Source organism: Acanthaster planci, unplaced genomic scaffold (genome assembly GCF_054643075.1).
Source record: "Acanthaster planci isolate LZ-2023a unplaced genomic scaffold, COTS_SCS Contig2, whole genome shotgun sequence".
In the NCBI taxonomy this organism is placed as follows: Eukaryota; Metazoa; Echinodermata; class Asteroidea; order Valvatida; family Acanthasteridae; genus Acanthaster; species Acanthaster planci.
The window spans coordinates 427,987-442,732 of NW_028257626.1; the positions used below are offsets into that span (position 1 = coordinate 427,987).

Here is a 14,746-nt window from a genome sequence, read left to right on the forward strand (position 1 = left end):
TTACATGTAAATCCTGATACGTGACAACTGCTGATCTAAATTGTGTCTGAATTCTTTGGGCAAAGTTGAAGAGGTTCATGTATCTCAAGCATCTAATCCAACGATCTCATTGTCTAGAATAACTGATCAATCTTAAATTGTGGAAATACACAAATTGCTGCTGAAATTGAGGTTGCATGAAAAGTCTCTTGAAATAAATAATTATCTCAGTCAAAAGTGTTCATGTTCTCTCTAGAAACCTATTTTGCTTGGAGAAAACCTAAGAACACTATACTGAATCCACATATCTCTAAAACACATCTACATTTCCAACAAGACAGCTTACATGTATGCTGCGTAAACATCATAACATAACATGTTCATTGTTCTCAGTCACATGTCAATAATCAAGAACAACCAGGATTTATATTTTCTAAACTTCAATGCATATCTGAAAATAATAATGGAATTGTCACTTACTTCTTTGGTAAGACTCTTCTGTCATCTACATGTACTGTAACTTGTGTGTATCAAACATGAAAGCTGACAAAACTCAGGTTTGTTTTACTGCAAACTTTCTGTAAAATGCATCTATAGACAAAGTTGGCTGACAAAAACACATGTTAAGTAACTGTCCAACTATAGAGGGCGTGCTTTAATTCAGCTGGTCTGTCCAGGTCATTGGAACAAAAATCACTTTGAGAAAGCCAAGGTGTTTGTTGGCCTACTTCTCTGGACCGTCAGGTTAGAAGTATCAAAGATCTTCATGCTTGCTGTTGTTTTGGCTAGGTTCCTCTGGCCATCTTTAAGAGGGAGAAGGAGATTGCCCGCAAGCTGGAGTTTGAAGGAGCATGGATCGAGGAGCAACCAGCAAGAGACATCAAGGGGCGATGGGACTCCCTGGCCATCAGCACCAGGTATGTAGCATTGGGGAAAACACTCTGGTACAGGTGTGGTTGTTGAGTCCAATTCACAGTACCAGCCCAACAACATCTGTGCAAAGGGGAAAGGGGGAACTTGTCCCTCCCCCCCCCCAATAAAAAGAAAAAAATATTAAAAAAAGAACAAAAGGAAAAGAATTTAATTGAAAAAATGAGGAAAGTGAATGAAAACGACTTTAAAACTAGCCACCCCCCCATTAATGGTTTGCCTCCCCTGTCCTGAAAATTTCTGCAGAAGTCCACGGTCCCAAATCAAGTCAACAGCCAATCAAGTGGAACGTGATGAAGGCATTCCTTCGCTATTGTCCACATCCCCTGTTACTTTTGACTTGGATTCATCACCTGCTGGCCCACCAATAAGATTTGAAGATATTGCTGAAATCTCCCTCTGCAGAAATTAAGCTACCCATTCTTGGTACTTGGTCAACTCCTTGTTTAACTGTGAGTCCTTTACTGAATGGAGTATTGGTATATTTACTCTCAGCATTGGTCATTTTCCTCCTCAGATCATTTCCAGTCAACTACTGGGACAAGTTTGTCAAGCGAAAGGTGAGTTTTGTCTGAGTCATCATTTCTACACTTAGTAGGCTTTATATCCCATCATGAGTCACCAATGTCACATCCAGTGGATGACTAGGAAAATTGCCAGCCCCAATTAAGAAACAATATATTTCAGTTTTCAATCTGTTTTTTTTTCTCATTATATTGCGTATGTTAATAAATGTTTCAAGGACTGTTGTTTGCGATCATTTCTCAGGTCATGAAAAAATACGGGGAAAGTCTAGGAGAGGAAAAACTGAGTCAGATCTTGGGAATGGACAGCGAGAGCAGCAAGCCACCACAGGGACTGATCAGTGCACTGTGAGTATCAGCTCCTTCCAGGGTACAAGGGATGGCTTGCTTGAACATGGCAACGACAGTCCTTTGGGTGGGATCTTGCCTGATGGTCCTTTAGTGGGGTATCGCCCAACGGTCCTTTGGTGGGATCTCACTGGACGGTCCTTTGGTGGGATCTCACCCGACAGTCCTTTGGTGGGATCTCACCTGACAGTCATTTGGTGGGATCTCACCCGACAGTCCCTTGGTGGGATCTCACCCGACAGTCCTTTGGTGGGATCTCACCTGACAGTCATTTGGTGGGATCTCACCCGACAGTCCCTTGGTGGGATCTCACCCGACAGTCCTTTGGTGGGATCTCACCCGACAGTCCTTTGGTGGGATCTCACTCGACGGTCCTTTGGTGGGATCTTGCCACATGGGGCATGGGTTTGTGCACATGAGCTGAGCGCGAGTTACCAATTTCTACTGATGTGTTTGGTCTTTGCATCGGTATCGCAAGCCGAGTTGGAAAACTGCCCGCCAGCCTGTCTCTTTTGTGCCGGGTACAGAAGTAGTTCAAGTCTGGGCGGACGGCTAGCTTAAAGGTTGCTGCCAGGGCTTTGGGTCTCAAGGACTGTGGCGGCAAGCTGGCTCTGTCGGTTATTTGGGAGATTGGGAGAGACAGTGGAAATAAACATTGTGGGCCAGAGATGTAGCATGCCACTTCGTGGACTCATATATCCGCCTTGGTGGATATTTCTATGCCAGTTGTCATTAAGTGCAATAACAGCCCTCGCTTAGAATTTGGCATTTTGGAGAAAGGGGATGTGACCATGGTCATCACAAAGAGGGCAAGAGGGATGCTTACTCTCCAGAGAAAAGAAAGAAAAATAAAACAGGGAAAAATGAGAGAAATGAACAAGGAATAAAGGAGATGAAATTTTCCAATTTGCTGGTAAATACTGCTTTTGAGTGCTTAGACCCACCCCCCAAAAATCCTGCCCTCTTCCTATTGAGACCCATGGAGCAGCTAATAGGTAGCTTGGTACTGGGAGGAGGCAAGTTAGTCTGGTTATAACCGAGTACGTCAAAGGTCTTTACGTTATCAGATAGGGACGGGGCCACAAGATGATGGAATGCGTAAACTGGGAGTGTACTCACTTTTGTGGGGGAACTCGTGTTGGAATTTCAGCAAACTCTTCTCTGAAAAAGCCAGTCGAGAAGGGGTCGATAAACCCTGGAATATGCTCACTTTTTGTTATCGCAGGTTGTATGCCATTGATTGGAAGTACCAGCTCTGGAAATGTGGAGTCATCTGTACAGATAGGGTGAGTGTTAAAAGGAACACTTGAAAGGAATACATTATGATTACCCATAGAGACTTCATTTAAATGCCCCGTGTGCAGACAGAAAGTGTAGTTTTCAGACACATTAGTCTGAGCTATTAAGCATCTCTCCACAACCAAGAAATAGTTCCTGAGGATGGCAATATCATTGGATGAATCCCCTGAACTTCTGCTGTCTGTTCATGTTATGTTTTCAAGACGTTGTCACCAGTGTCTTGCTTCTGCAAGAGTTTGGCGGAAACAGACAATTGTTGTTGGAACTATAAGCCTACCCTTGTTGCATTTTTAGAGAGCCAGTTGTCTTCTGTATATCTGTTAAGTACAAGAATGATGACATTGGGCACCATAAGCACCATGTGTTGTAAATACACGAGTACTGTCTATCTCAATTCGTAGATATTTATTCCAAAACATGCCAGAGCCAAGCACCAACCAAGAGCTTGGACACAGGCTTGTGTATTTATGGTGATTTCAGTTGTGTCGAGCTCCACTCATTCCCTGAGGCTGCGTGTTTAGAGCTTTGTCTAAGTCTTGCAGATCACTGATCTGTTCGCACACATTGACAAGAAATGTAGACATCTCGAAGCCCCTTTTACACATGGCTGTCGTCCGTGCATGTACGAGAATGTTTGGCCTGTTGGACTACAGTCAAGTTGCTGTTGTCCCGACACAAAATATTGAATCATAGAGCTGTCTTCAATTACTGGAGTGCTAACTCGCTGTGCGAAGTGAAGCCTGATGGATGCATCCATGTTTTTCCGCAAACCTTAGCAGAACTTTCATTTTCCTTGATGTAATCAATTGCAAACACATGTCTGCTGCAGATGAATGGGACGTAATAATACGTCATAAAAAGGCACTATTTGTTATGCGCTTGTTTGACTTTTGCGTTGCATAATAGATCGCAGTGTGATCCATTTTATTTCATTATGGAATACAAAAGCACACAAGAAATCAAAATGTCTGCATTCAGGAAATGACAAAACCTCTGCATGGGGACTGATGAGGTATAGACTGCTCTGGTAATTGAATACAGCTCAGTGTATTCACTACAGTTTCTATAGCTGTGATGACATTGCCTGCTTTTCCTGTACAAGGTCTGGTCTCCTGTCTGCCACGCATCAACCACACTTGGCTTCTCTTTCTTGCAGTCTTTCCTGTACATCGCCTGGTATCTGACCTTCTCATTGCTGGGCCATATCAATCACTTCTTCTTTGCTGCCCACCTGCTTGACATGGCCATGGGCTTCAAGACATTGCGTACGGTGCTGCAGTCAGTCACCCACAATGGCAAGCAGGTAAAAAGAAGATTTGAGTCATGGTGTATCGTGTAGCGTGCATTAATGGCTAAACCACTTGACTCTGAGCAGCATATGGCTTTTGAAGTTGCCTGTATGAATGGTTTGTATGTGTGACCAGTTTTCAGCAGAATATGCACAAAATGTCACGTCTTCACATGTGATTAACGTACCTAAGTGTGAGTGCATGCCAAAAGCATTGCTGAAGGCTCTGTTACAGGGCTGTTACATATAGGAATATATGAGAGCTGTAAAGGTATAAATCCAACGAGAAACACTGTACTTGCCTCGGTTTCATTGGGCTGGATGCAGAAAACATTGCTTAGTCGAGAACCAATCACAGGACACATATGACATTTTGGCCATTGCCATTATTTGTTTGCCGAGCAAATATTTTTATATTTGAAATTGGCGCTAAATCGGCAGTGCAGTTCCAAAATGTGACGTCATTGAAAATTAAATGGTGCCCACTCAACATGTGTGGTACATCGTAGCCACTGGAACCAGTCGTAGTACAAAGTGATGCATTTCAAACCAGGAAGTGCTTGTAACTGCCCAACATCCCATGAATACCCTTGAAAACCCTTTCTTCATCCTGATGCTTTCCTACATAGCTGATGTTGACTGTTCTCATGACTTGCGTTGTCATCTACCTGTACACGGTGTTGGCCTTCAACTTCTTCCGCAAGTTCTACATGAAGGATGAGGATGGACAGATAGAGTACAAATGCCACAACATGATGACAGTGAGTATTCCAAGAACGGCCTTAAATGTATTATTTTAGTAGATGTATTTTTAAGCTTTGTTTTGCGAGGTGGGGATGCTTTGCAGTTGTACCCTCGGGTGCAATTTTTGTAGTTGAGTCCCTCTTGAATTCATGGCGGTTTCTATCTACTTAGCTGCGTCTTCGTCTTGGGCTTTGTCAATGGCTGAATGTTCATTGGTCTACAGTTCTCAAATTTGTGAAATAAAACTTGTCAATATATGGCTGTTTCGCACGTAATTCAGTGTTCCAGTGGCACTGTCTGCCACTGCCTGGAGATAGCAACTTGAGTTAAAAATCAGTTGGAGCTGGATATGGAGACAAAGCTGCGTATTGGGCCACCAGCACCCCCCCCCCCGGTACCACAAGTATATTGTGACTGTAAGGTGATTTTTGTAATTACGTCCTAATGAGACAGTATGAGTCTAAGCACATGGGCATTTCATTGTTATTTCTAGATTAATCCACCCATCAGAATAGACTGATTGCACCCACTATGTCACATGACCTAAAGTGGGTATTAAATATCAACAAACACCATCTCAACCACAAGCAAAGTGTTTCATAAGTATCATTTCCCAAATATAAAGCTGGCGGTAGGGACTGTGCTCAGACTACTGATGTGTTGGGTACTATACTGTAAATTAGCTTTATTGTTTGTAAACAACACTCAAAACACACTTTGCTATGGGAATGGTACCCACTATAGGTTACTTGATTTAGCGGGCACAGTCGGTCTGTTAGAAGCTGTTGCTATAGCATATGGGTGGTACCTGTATACATGCCCATTCAACCAATTGGGTACTGTGACTTAACAAAATGCACTCTTGCTTCAACTTTAAGCAGTGGTGACATCTCCTCAGATTGAAGGATGTGACAGAGCTATTATGAAAAGCAAAAAAATGTGAAGGGATTTTTTAGACAAATGTTGTCAGTGCCTCCTATTGGAATAAGCACAAATGAGCCAGTTTGATATTTCAAAAAGCCAAGGTCTTTCTGGATCAAGGCATGGGTATGAGCTGGCGTATGGCTGTCCTGATAGGACGGACTACACGTATTGTGTGCGGCACGGGTAGCTGTTTCTGAATAGCGTCGTACTGGGGATGGGCTGTTGGAATGCCGAACTGGCTCCTTAAGATGTATTTGGAGAAGTTTCTGGTCATGCTTCAGGGTATGGTGTATCATGGAGCTATTAACCACTTCCTGCCGGGGATTCCGGATCCAGAGACGTATGCTTTATATGCGTGGCCGGGGTCTCCGAAATCGGACAAAGGGAACTGGGCCCTGTAACAAAAGACCGTACTCCGAACAAAAGACCAGGCTGCTGGGCATTACCGGCATTTTTCACTCTTAAAAGTGGAGATAATCCAGCCTTGTGTTGAAACAGTATACCACGGTTTGGGGCATTTAGAGCGAGTGGATTACCAACGGGAACAAAAGAGCTCCACCACCGCAGCGATGAGCCACACAGCACTGCTGCATGCTAATCTGGCCCGTACTGAAAAGAGGTCAGCAGCGCACTGTGGCAGGTTCGCGAACAAAAGAAAGTTATCACAATCTGGGCTCTTTTTACAAGGCTGCAGGCCTGGCTGAAATACTGAGGCGTCAATAGATTTGTCTGTCAGCCTAGAGTGGAGACCAGACAGTTCTTTGTGTGTTTAAGTGTCCAGTAAATGAAGATAAGAATTTTTAAAGAATTTTGAAAACAGAAGAAATGGTAATTATCCCAGACCAGCATCATCAACATTGATAACGGCAGCAAGTGGTTAAACACAAGGAGTTAGAACAAAGTCCCTACAGACCGTAATTTGATTAACCGCTCTGGTCGGCTCCATAGACAAAGCGCGATTACCGGCCTCAGTGGTGAAGACCCCAGACATTTTTTGTACAAAGTGATCGTTACCGCCGTGGAGCTAGTAACCTACACACTCGCCGTGTTTCGCTGCGGCATACTGGAGTTCTGTTCAGTAGTCTTCAGGAGTCAGCGATTGATCTCCGCAGATGCGCTCGAAAATTCCAAATCAGCGGTGGTTATTTGGCATAAGTCAGACGTTTTTAAAGTTAGTTATGACATTTTGTGGTTCCGGGGGTAGAGAACAAATACCCAAAATATGCGCTGCGATATTAATATCATAAGTCGCAATCCTAGTGGTTCCTACGGTTAAAAGAAGGTGGAAACATGCCGCCAGCATACATTTGGTGAGGTTTCATGCCTGGCCAGTTGTGGCCAATGACAGAAAGGACAACCAATCTTCCCATGTTTTTGTGTGTTTTTTATTTTCCTCTAGACCAGCTACATTCTTTCAGTTTTTTGTCACGTATTTTGGAGAGTTTGTGTTAGTTAGTAATTCTGTCTATTGTTAAAAAAGACGTTTTGGTTATGTAAAGACGTAACCAGACTTTCATCATCATTGGAATATCAGAACAATCACTAAAATTATCGAAATTTAAGTCTCCGATGACGGTGGTTTCCGTCTCATGGCAGCCATGTTGAACACGGGGAAGCATTACGGACACGCATGCACGGTAACGCATGCACGGTACTCACAATCCTTTACAAATGGAACTCCAGGCATTCCTCATAGCCCGCAAGCGGCACATAATTTGTTTTGTCCTTACAGTACGTGCAATGCTGGCGGTGGCCATCATTGACCCTTTCGATCTCTGTATGTGCTTTATAATAGCTCCATGGTTGTTTTTGTCAGGTGAATTTTATTCTCAAGCAAAAAGGAACATTTAACGGAGCTGTGGTTGTGATTTTTTCCTACAGTGTTTCATCTTCCATCTGCATTCAGGGCTTAGAGCAGGAGGTGGAATCGGTAAGTGAAAAAAGGAGGGAGCTGATGATTTTATTTGGATGAGATATCAAGGTGGAGGAAGGAATGTGATGTATATTGTGGTTGCACCCATTCTTATGGGAGTTGGTGAAATTCTGAAAATGTCCTGGTCCTATGCAGGACTTCACTCTAACTTAAATGAGAGATGTTTCCTCTATGGTGCAGTGGCAAGTTACTTTGCAATTATTTACTCTAAACTGTTGCAACTAGGATTGCAAAAATTTAGATCTAATAAATCACAAGTTTTAAATTATTCCTCGTTGTCATTGAAATTAATCTGTAGTGAATAAAAATTTCATATTACTTTCAATTTAATATGGCCAACTTGTAAATAAGGTCATTTCCCCATTTCCCTTTTCCTGTTCTGGGTACTTTCACACTTTCTACTCGCATTTTATAGTTCTCTTCTACTAGGGTAGTTTAGATTGGCCTTGTAACTTCCAAAGTAATTGCTTGGGTTCTCAATTCCTTCCCCTTGCATTGTGTGTGTTTGCCCAGCTGACGAGATTGAGCCTCCCGATGGCGATGACTATGAATTCTACCGCATCATCTTTGATATCACCTTCTTCTTTTTTGTCATTATCATCTTGCTGGCCATCATCCAAGGTGAGACCCTCAAAAATGTCAGTGTATCTGGTGTCATGGTCATAAAAAAGCAAACAGAATGGAGGATTTGTGTAGATGTGGATTTTTTCATCCTATTTTTTGTCATTTTTCAACCTGTGCAAACTTTCAAGGGCCAGAAGTTTTGTTAATGAATATTTGAAATCACAACTTGAATTGTTTTCTGAATAGTTTGGAGTAACATTCTGAATATGTTTTGAATATGTAGGAAATCTAGCAGCTAGAAAGAAATGCGAGTAGAATGACAAGTTTTGAAAACACACTTTTATTTACACGCCATTTTGTGTTTGTCTGGTTGACGCTAATTTGCATATTAAGTGTCATATCGCATTTCACAATCAGCCAGTCAAGCTGCAGCGCAAAAATCATGTGATTAATGAAATCCCAGACAAACTGAAGCCAAAATGCACATTCTCATGTCCATACATGGATGCTGACACACCAGATAACGCCGTATACAACACAGTGCTATTAACACAATACTCTACAAATGTATGTAGCTTTATCTTACATGTGTGACTCAGAATGTGCCCATGTACTCCAAGTGGTTTGAGTTTTGGTCGTGGAAAAGATGGACTCACAAACTGAAAGGGCTCGATAGTTTGGGCCGTAGTCAGATATTTGGTTTGCTGTTAGAAATCAAACCAAAGTCCTCATGGACAGACACCTGTTGATGAACCATTACATCAGTGTCTGTTTGGTTTGGTTCCCCATCTCGCAGGTTTGATCATTGATGCCTTTGGCGAGTTGAGAGATCAACTTGAGCAGGTCAAGAGTGACATGGAGGTAGGTTTGATAGAGAGAGAGAGTGAGGGGGAGATTGTTGCCAGCTGAATTCTTCGTAAAACTGTAGGACATGTGCCCAAGACAAAAACACATTGGTAAAGTTGTATACATAAAAGATTCATTCAGATGCATTAAGTCATAGCATGATCCAAGAACTAGATCAGTGTACAATGTTGGGTTTATGCAGTAAGCAGTTGTTTCTTAATCCATAGTTGTTCCTTGCACCCTTCTCCTTCCAGTTTCATGGGTTGAACTGTAAATTTATATCGTGGAGTTGTAAGAAATTGTGGTTAATTTGCCCACAGGACTCACAATTCAAGAGGCATGTGGCCCAGTGGTGATGGTTTGTAACACCCAAACATGGGGTCAGAGGTTCAAAGCCAGTTGCTAGTTATATGTCGCGACCTTCGGCAAGTCACTTTACTCCCGTTTATCTCTTTCCACCCAGAGGTATAAATGGGTACCTGTGAGTGCAGGTTGTTCCAAAAAATGGCAGCATCAAGCTGTGTTGGCAGGTGTATAGGAAGCTGAGATTGAGGAATGTGTATGGGCCCAGTGAGCAGGGGTAATAATGATGGAGGCACCTTCATCAGGTTCCTGAATAAGTCAACATTTTATTATTGCTGTTATTTTATTTGATGGTAACATTTGCATTGCCTTTCTTCAGACCAAATGTTTCATCTGTGGCATAGGCAGTGAGTACTTTGATAAGATCCCACATGGTTTTGACCTCCACACGTCCAAAGAGCATGATCTCTCCAACTATATGTGAGTATATAACCACTCTATGCAGGAACAAGAGATGGCATGTTTTTACTCAGGAGTGATGTCCCTGTGGTTAGAAAACGTGTGTGCACAGGGTTCTTGCGCACAGGTTTTGAACACGAGACGTGCTTAGAACGCTCGACCAACTTCTGTTGAAATGTCAATTCTTTAGATGAGCACTGTGTGCTCGGCTGAAATTGATCCCAGTGTCATCTTTGCTTGGGAGGAGGAGCTTCCAGTCAGAGTGGCCTGACACGTAACTGCCATGTGTGCCTGGGTCTGCAAGTTGAATTGAATCTGCTGTTGCAGCTAATTATGCAGTTGGCCATTTTTTTATTGGAGGTTATTGGAGTATTGAGTTTTGTCCAGCACTGACTAAATGTTCACTACCCAAAAGTTACAGGTACATGTATCTCTCGTTAGAGTTTGACCACAAAGTTTATGTGGTTGTTCTCATACTCTTATTTTCTTGTTTTAGAGTTGTAGTCAAGTCCACAAGTCCAGCACAAGTCATTTGGTCTGAAACCAAATCCCAAGTCATTCCAAGGAACTGTAACAACAACATACTTTTGTCATTGTTTACCCTGTTACTGTGACTGGCATTGTGTAAGGACTTGTGACGGACTCGACTGTTCCCCTCCGACGAATCTTGATTGTTTTTCTGTAGGTTCTTCCTGATGTATCTCATCAACAAGCCAGAAACGGAGCACACTGGACAGGTCAGTTCAGTTCTTACCCCTAACCTTGATTGTGAACCCCCCATAAAGTTGTGTCTCACATCTGATATTATTAATTAAAGCCATTACAGCGTAGAGACACATTGTAAAACGGCCTAAATTTCCTCAAAAATTTGGTTTTTGATTGTTGGTTGTAAGGTTGCTAATTTCAATTCCATGTATAGGAACTAATATCTATGTTGAGGATTTAAATGATTGAATTCATAGCTGCTTGTGTTGTTTTTGTGGCTGCAGATGAAACGTGCATAACAATCCGACAGAAATAATTGAATGGAAATTTGGTTTGGTGTGGTCTCTATTGATTTGGTTCAGCAGCTTAGGTTTCAAGGCTGGTATTATATTGAAACGTAAAGGCTGGTTCAGTGCAACTCAGTGCAATTTGCAAAAGTTGAACGCATTTAAAAAAATTCAAGCAAAATTGTGCTGTAAATCTTTTGTAACGTCAAATTTGCTTGGCCTCATATTTGCCTGTAGTATGAACCAGCCTTTAGAATTCAGTCATGCTTACACCATCGTTGCTCATTCTTGGCCCCATTGTCTAAAGTGGGGGGTATTCTTCATTTGCTTGTCAAGGTAATTTCAATCTGGTTGTTATCCCCAGGAGTCGTATGTCTGGCAGCTGTACCAACGACGGTGCTGGGACTTCTTCCCCGTCGGAGACTGCTTCCGTAAACAGTACGAAGAGGAGTAAAGAAACAGACTGACTTCCCATGATGCTATGGTACAGGATGAAGTCTTCATTCACACCCGGTGCCCACGTATGGAGGGCACTAGACAGGCCAAGTTTATCATGCTGAGGACTTCTAGAATGGGATATTGTGCCATTTGTCACAGAACGGAAGGTTCTTGTCAGTACAAAACCACATACTTTTAGTGCTTATATTTTAGCAACTCCACCCACAGTCCTTCTCTTTGTACTAGGGTGGGTGACTGTGATAACCTTGTCTCTACTACTGACCGGTGCAGGCAGTGCAGGGGAAACATCACGATCATACCAAGAGGTCTTTGACCTCACCCTGAAGGTCACAGATGGGGAATCTTGTGAAGGTCACAGATGAACAAGCCAATCGTACCATTGATGAAATGTTAGCAATTTGTTGACAGGGTTTGGTGCAATAGGGTTCGGTGAGAGGTTTACCAGAACTTTACTTTTGAAGTTGAAAATGGTTTATGTAAAAGGACATGGATTTCTGCTGCAATAAACTTGATACTTGTGACCTTTGACCCACTGGCATGCGAACTTGACCCCTCAGCATTGAATCCTAGCATATAGCTAACTTCATAATAGGAGTCCATGCGTATGTTTTCATTAAGTTTTGTTTTCAAAATAGTTTCTACTTGATAATGGAATTATTGCATCTATTGCTGCACACTGTTGACAATTTATTCCAGGAGAAAAAGTTTTAATCAATAATTCTGTCATATTTGTGGAGAGTTTCTGATTGACAGCTTTCATGGGTTTTAGAAAATCAAGTTTGGGTTCCTAGTATTCTGAAATTGTAGAAGCATTTCCCCAAACCAAACACTCTTGTTGAAAATTCAGTCAATCAAATTGATCTACTAACACATGTCCTGACAAGGATAATTTTAGTAATAACAGATGTTTTTACATGACATTCAAAGCAACTGAATGAATTGCTAATAAGATATGAATTGTTACATTAACATCAGCAGTATGGTTTGAGTGCAAATGAATAAAATATATAAACTAGTCACAAACTAACTCTGAATTATTTTACATTTTGGGATTTACACTTTGCACTATTGTCTTATATTAGTTTCTGGGTTTTTTCTTTTTGGTGTAATGTATTTAATTTGTGCCTGTTTTTTGACATTTCCTATAAAAATGAGGAAGAACGAACTATTGATGGTTGAAATTTGATGTTGAATCAATTTTTTTTTGCTTGAGCTTAATTTCAGAGTCTTGACATTTCTAGTGCATTCTGGAAAACAAGGCTAGTGCACAATTCATAACACCTTTGGAACAGCGTGACTGTTTACATTGAATACACCCACTAGAGCTTATAATATACATTGGTCTGCAGGATTTTTTATTTTAATTACTAGTAAGATAAAAAATTCTGACTTCAAACTTTAGACAAGCTATGGCCTGGTTTTCTTTGATCAGTCTTAGAAAATTCACCCTGGATATCAATTTTTGTCGGCTGATATTCTTCAGTTATGTAAGATCAGTTTGGAGATTGTCAGATATTGTTTTTGGATAGGAATGCTGAAAAGTCAAAGATGTGAAACACCCTTAGTAAGGAGATGAGAAATTCATTGTTGGGAATGTGTCGGTGATCGCAGCAGTTTCTACAGAATAAGTCTTGTCTCCTGTTTTGAATCATGTGCCTTGGAATTTCCACCAGAACAACTTTTATAGAACTCTGATTTTATTTACTCAAAAACAGTATCTTTTAAAAGCAGGTTCCAGACTGTTGAAGTAACAAAAGGAGTTTGAAGCTGATACACATAAATAAACTTTTGTAATAGGTGAGGAATGATAGATTTGAATAAAGGTTTGGGTGAAAGCTGCTTTTTTGCAATTCGAGGAGTTAATTTTTGGCAAATTTTAAAAGGACAAAAAAATGAATACCTGTAACATATCTGTGTAAAGGTTGTTGTGGATATACCATTGAATGAAACAAAATGGGCAACAAGTTGATATATGAAGTGGCGCAACGACAAAAAATATGAATTTTGTTAGTTTTGCCTGTCTGTCTGTCACTGAATTTGTAACTGTTAAATAGAAATTTATACAATCATGTGGTTCAAAATTGGAAAGGGACAATTGGGCCAGTATATGAGAACCAAAGTTATGGTAGGAGGACGAGGGTGTGTGGGGTATTTTTGTGAGTTTTCAGTTGAGATTGACAAAATTGGCTGCCCATCCTGCTCACCAAGCAAGGGACCACCAATTAGGTGATTCTGTCCGAACTGATCAGTCAATTACAAGATTACATTGGGATTTCATTGGTGAGTGTAATGCCATAAAAACATGTAGTACTTTTTGTGTGCTTCTGTTTTAAGTTCAGTAGATGTAATCATAGATGATTCTTCAGATTTATTTTTGTGAAGGAGTAATTCACCTATGTTGTTTTTACATCAAAATAATACCTTTCAGTTTTCTATGAGGCTTGTGCTAAAATAGGCTGGTTCCTTGGTAAACTGACAAGTTTCACATTAATCCTGAATATGACATCGGGATGCTACACAGAGGTGGTTGCAGCATAACATAAGCTGCCATGTTGTACCAACCTGTTGGAGTCATATGAATCAGAAATTCGAAGGATGTGAGAGTGTCCATGTATTTTTGTAATTCATTAATAGGTTTGATGTTAAAGGTGAGAGGTGTGTGAAAATGACGAAGTGTTACACTGTTTTACTTTATAGTGTTACCAGAATGTTTCTTTGGCAGTTTGTATACACAATAATGAGGCAATCACATTTCATCTCAATAAAAATTGTTTATAAATATATTTATATGTATAATTTATACACACTACAAAAGTTGTTTTGTATGCATATACTTAACACGTCTTCATGCGAGCATACTCTATGTGTAATAAGTTTAATGATTGGTTTTGTTGCATATAGTTACATGGATTGTGTCACCAAAGTAGATTTCATTCTTCACATTATGTTTGAGGAAACCCTTGGATGGGACTTTATATCTTATCAGCTTTATCCTTAATGAACTAGAATCAGCTAATGAAACAGAGATTGTTATTGTAGAATTGTTTTATCATTTTGTGCAATTCAAGTGTTGAAGAGATTTCATGTAGTGCCGACTTCAGATATTTTGAAATGATTAGAGGCAGCATATTGTAATAAACACACTGAATTGTTA

The 14,746-nt window shown here is 40.9% G+C and overlaps 1 protein-coding gene across 15 annotated transcripts in view; it reads left to right on the forward strand.

Moving 5' to 3' along the window:
• Positions 1-14,746, forward strand: part of LOC110986867 (ryanodine receptor 2-like) — a 188,975-nt gene extending 174,229 nt beyond the window's left edge. For all 15 annotated transcript variants that reach the window (XM_087131551.1, XM_087131550.1, XM_087131563.1 and 12 more), the window contains 12 exons: positions 769-896; positions 1,427-1,469; positions 1,678-1,781; positions 3,007-3,067; positions 4,237-4,383; positions 4,998-5,129; positions 7,918-7,966; positions 8,483-8,590; positions 9,330-9,394; positions 10,062-10,162; positions 10,827-10,878; positions 11,498-14,746. In XM_087131551.1, the coding sequence (XP_086987677.1) occupies positions 769-896; positions 1,427-1,469; positions 1,678-1,781; positions 3,007-3,067; positions 4,237-4,383; positions 4,998-5,129; positions 7,918-7,966; positions 8,483-8,590; positions 9,330-9,394; positions 10,062-10,162; positions 10,827-10,878; positions 11,498-11,587 (1,080 nt within the window). In that variant the 3' untranslated portion in view covers positions 11,588-14,746. The remainder of the gene's footprint in view (positions 1-768; positions 897-1,426; positions 1,470-1,677; positions 1,782-3,006; positions 3,068-4,236; positions 4,384-4,997; positions 5,130-7,917; positions 7,967-8,482; positions 8,591-9,329; positions 9,395-10,061; positions 10,163-10,826; positions 10,879-11,497) is intronic.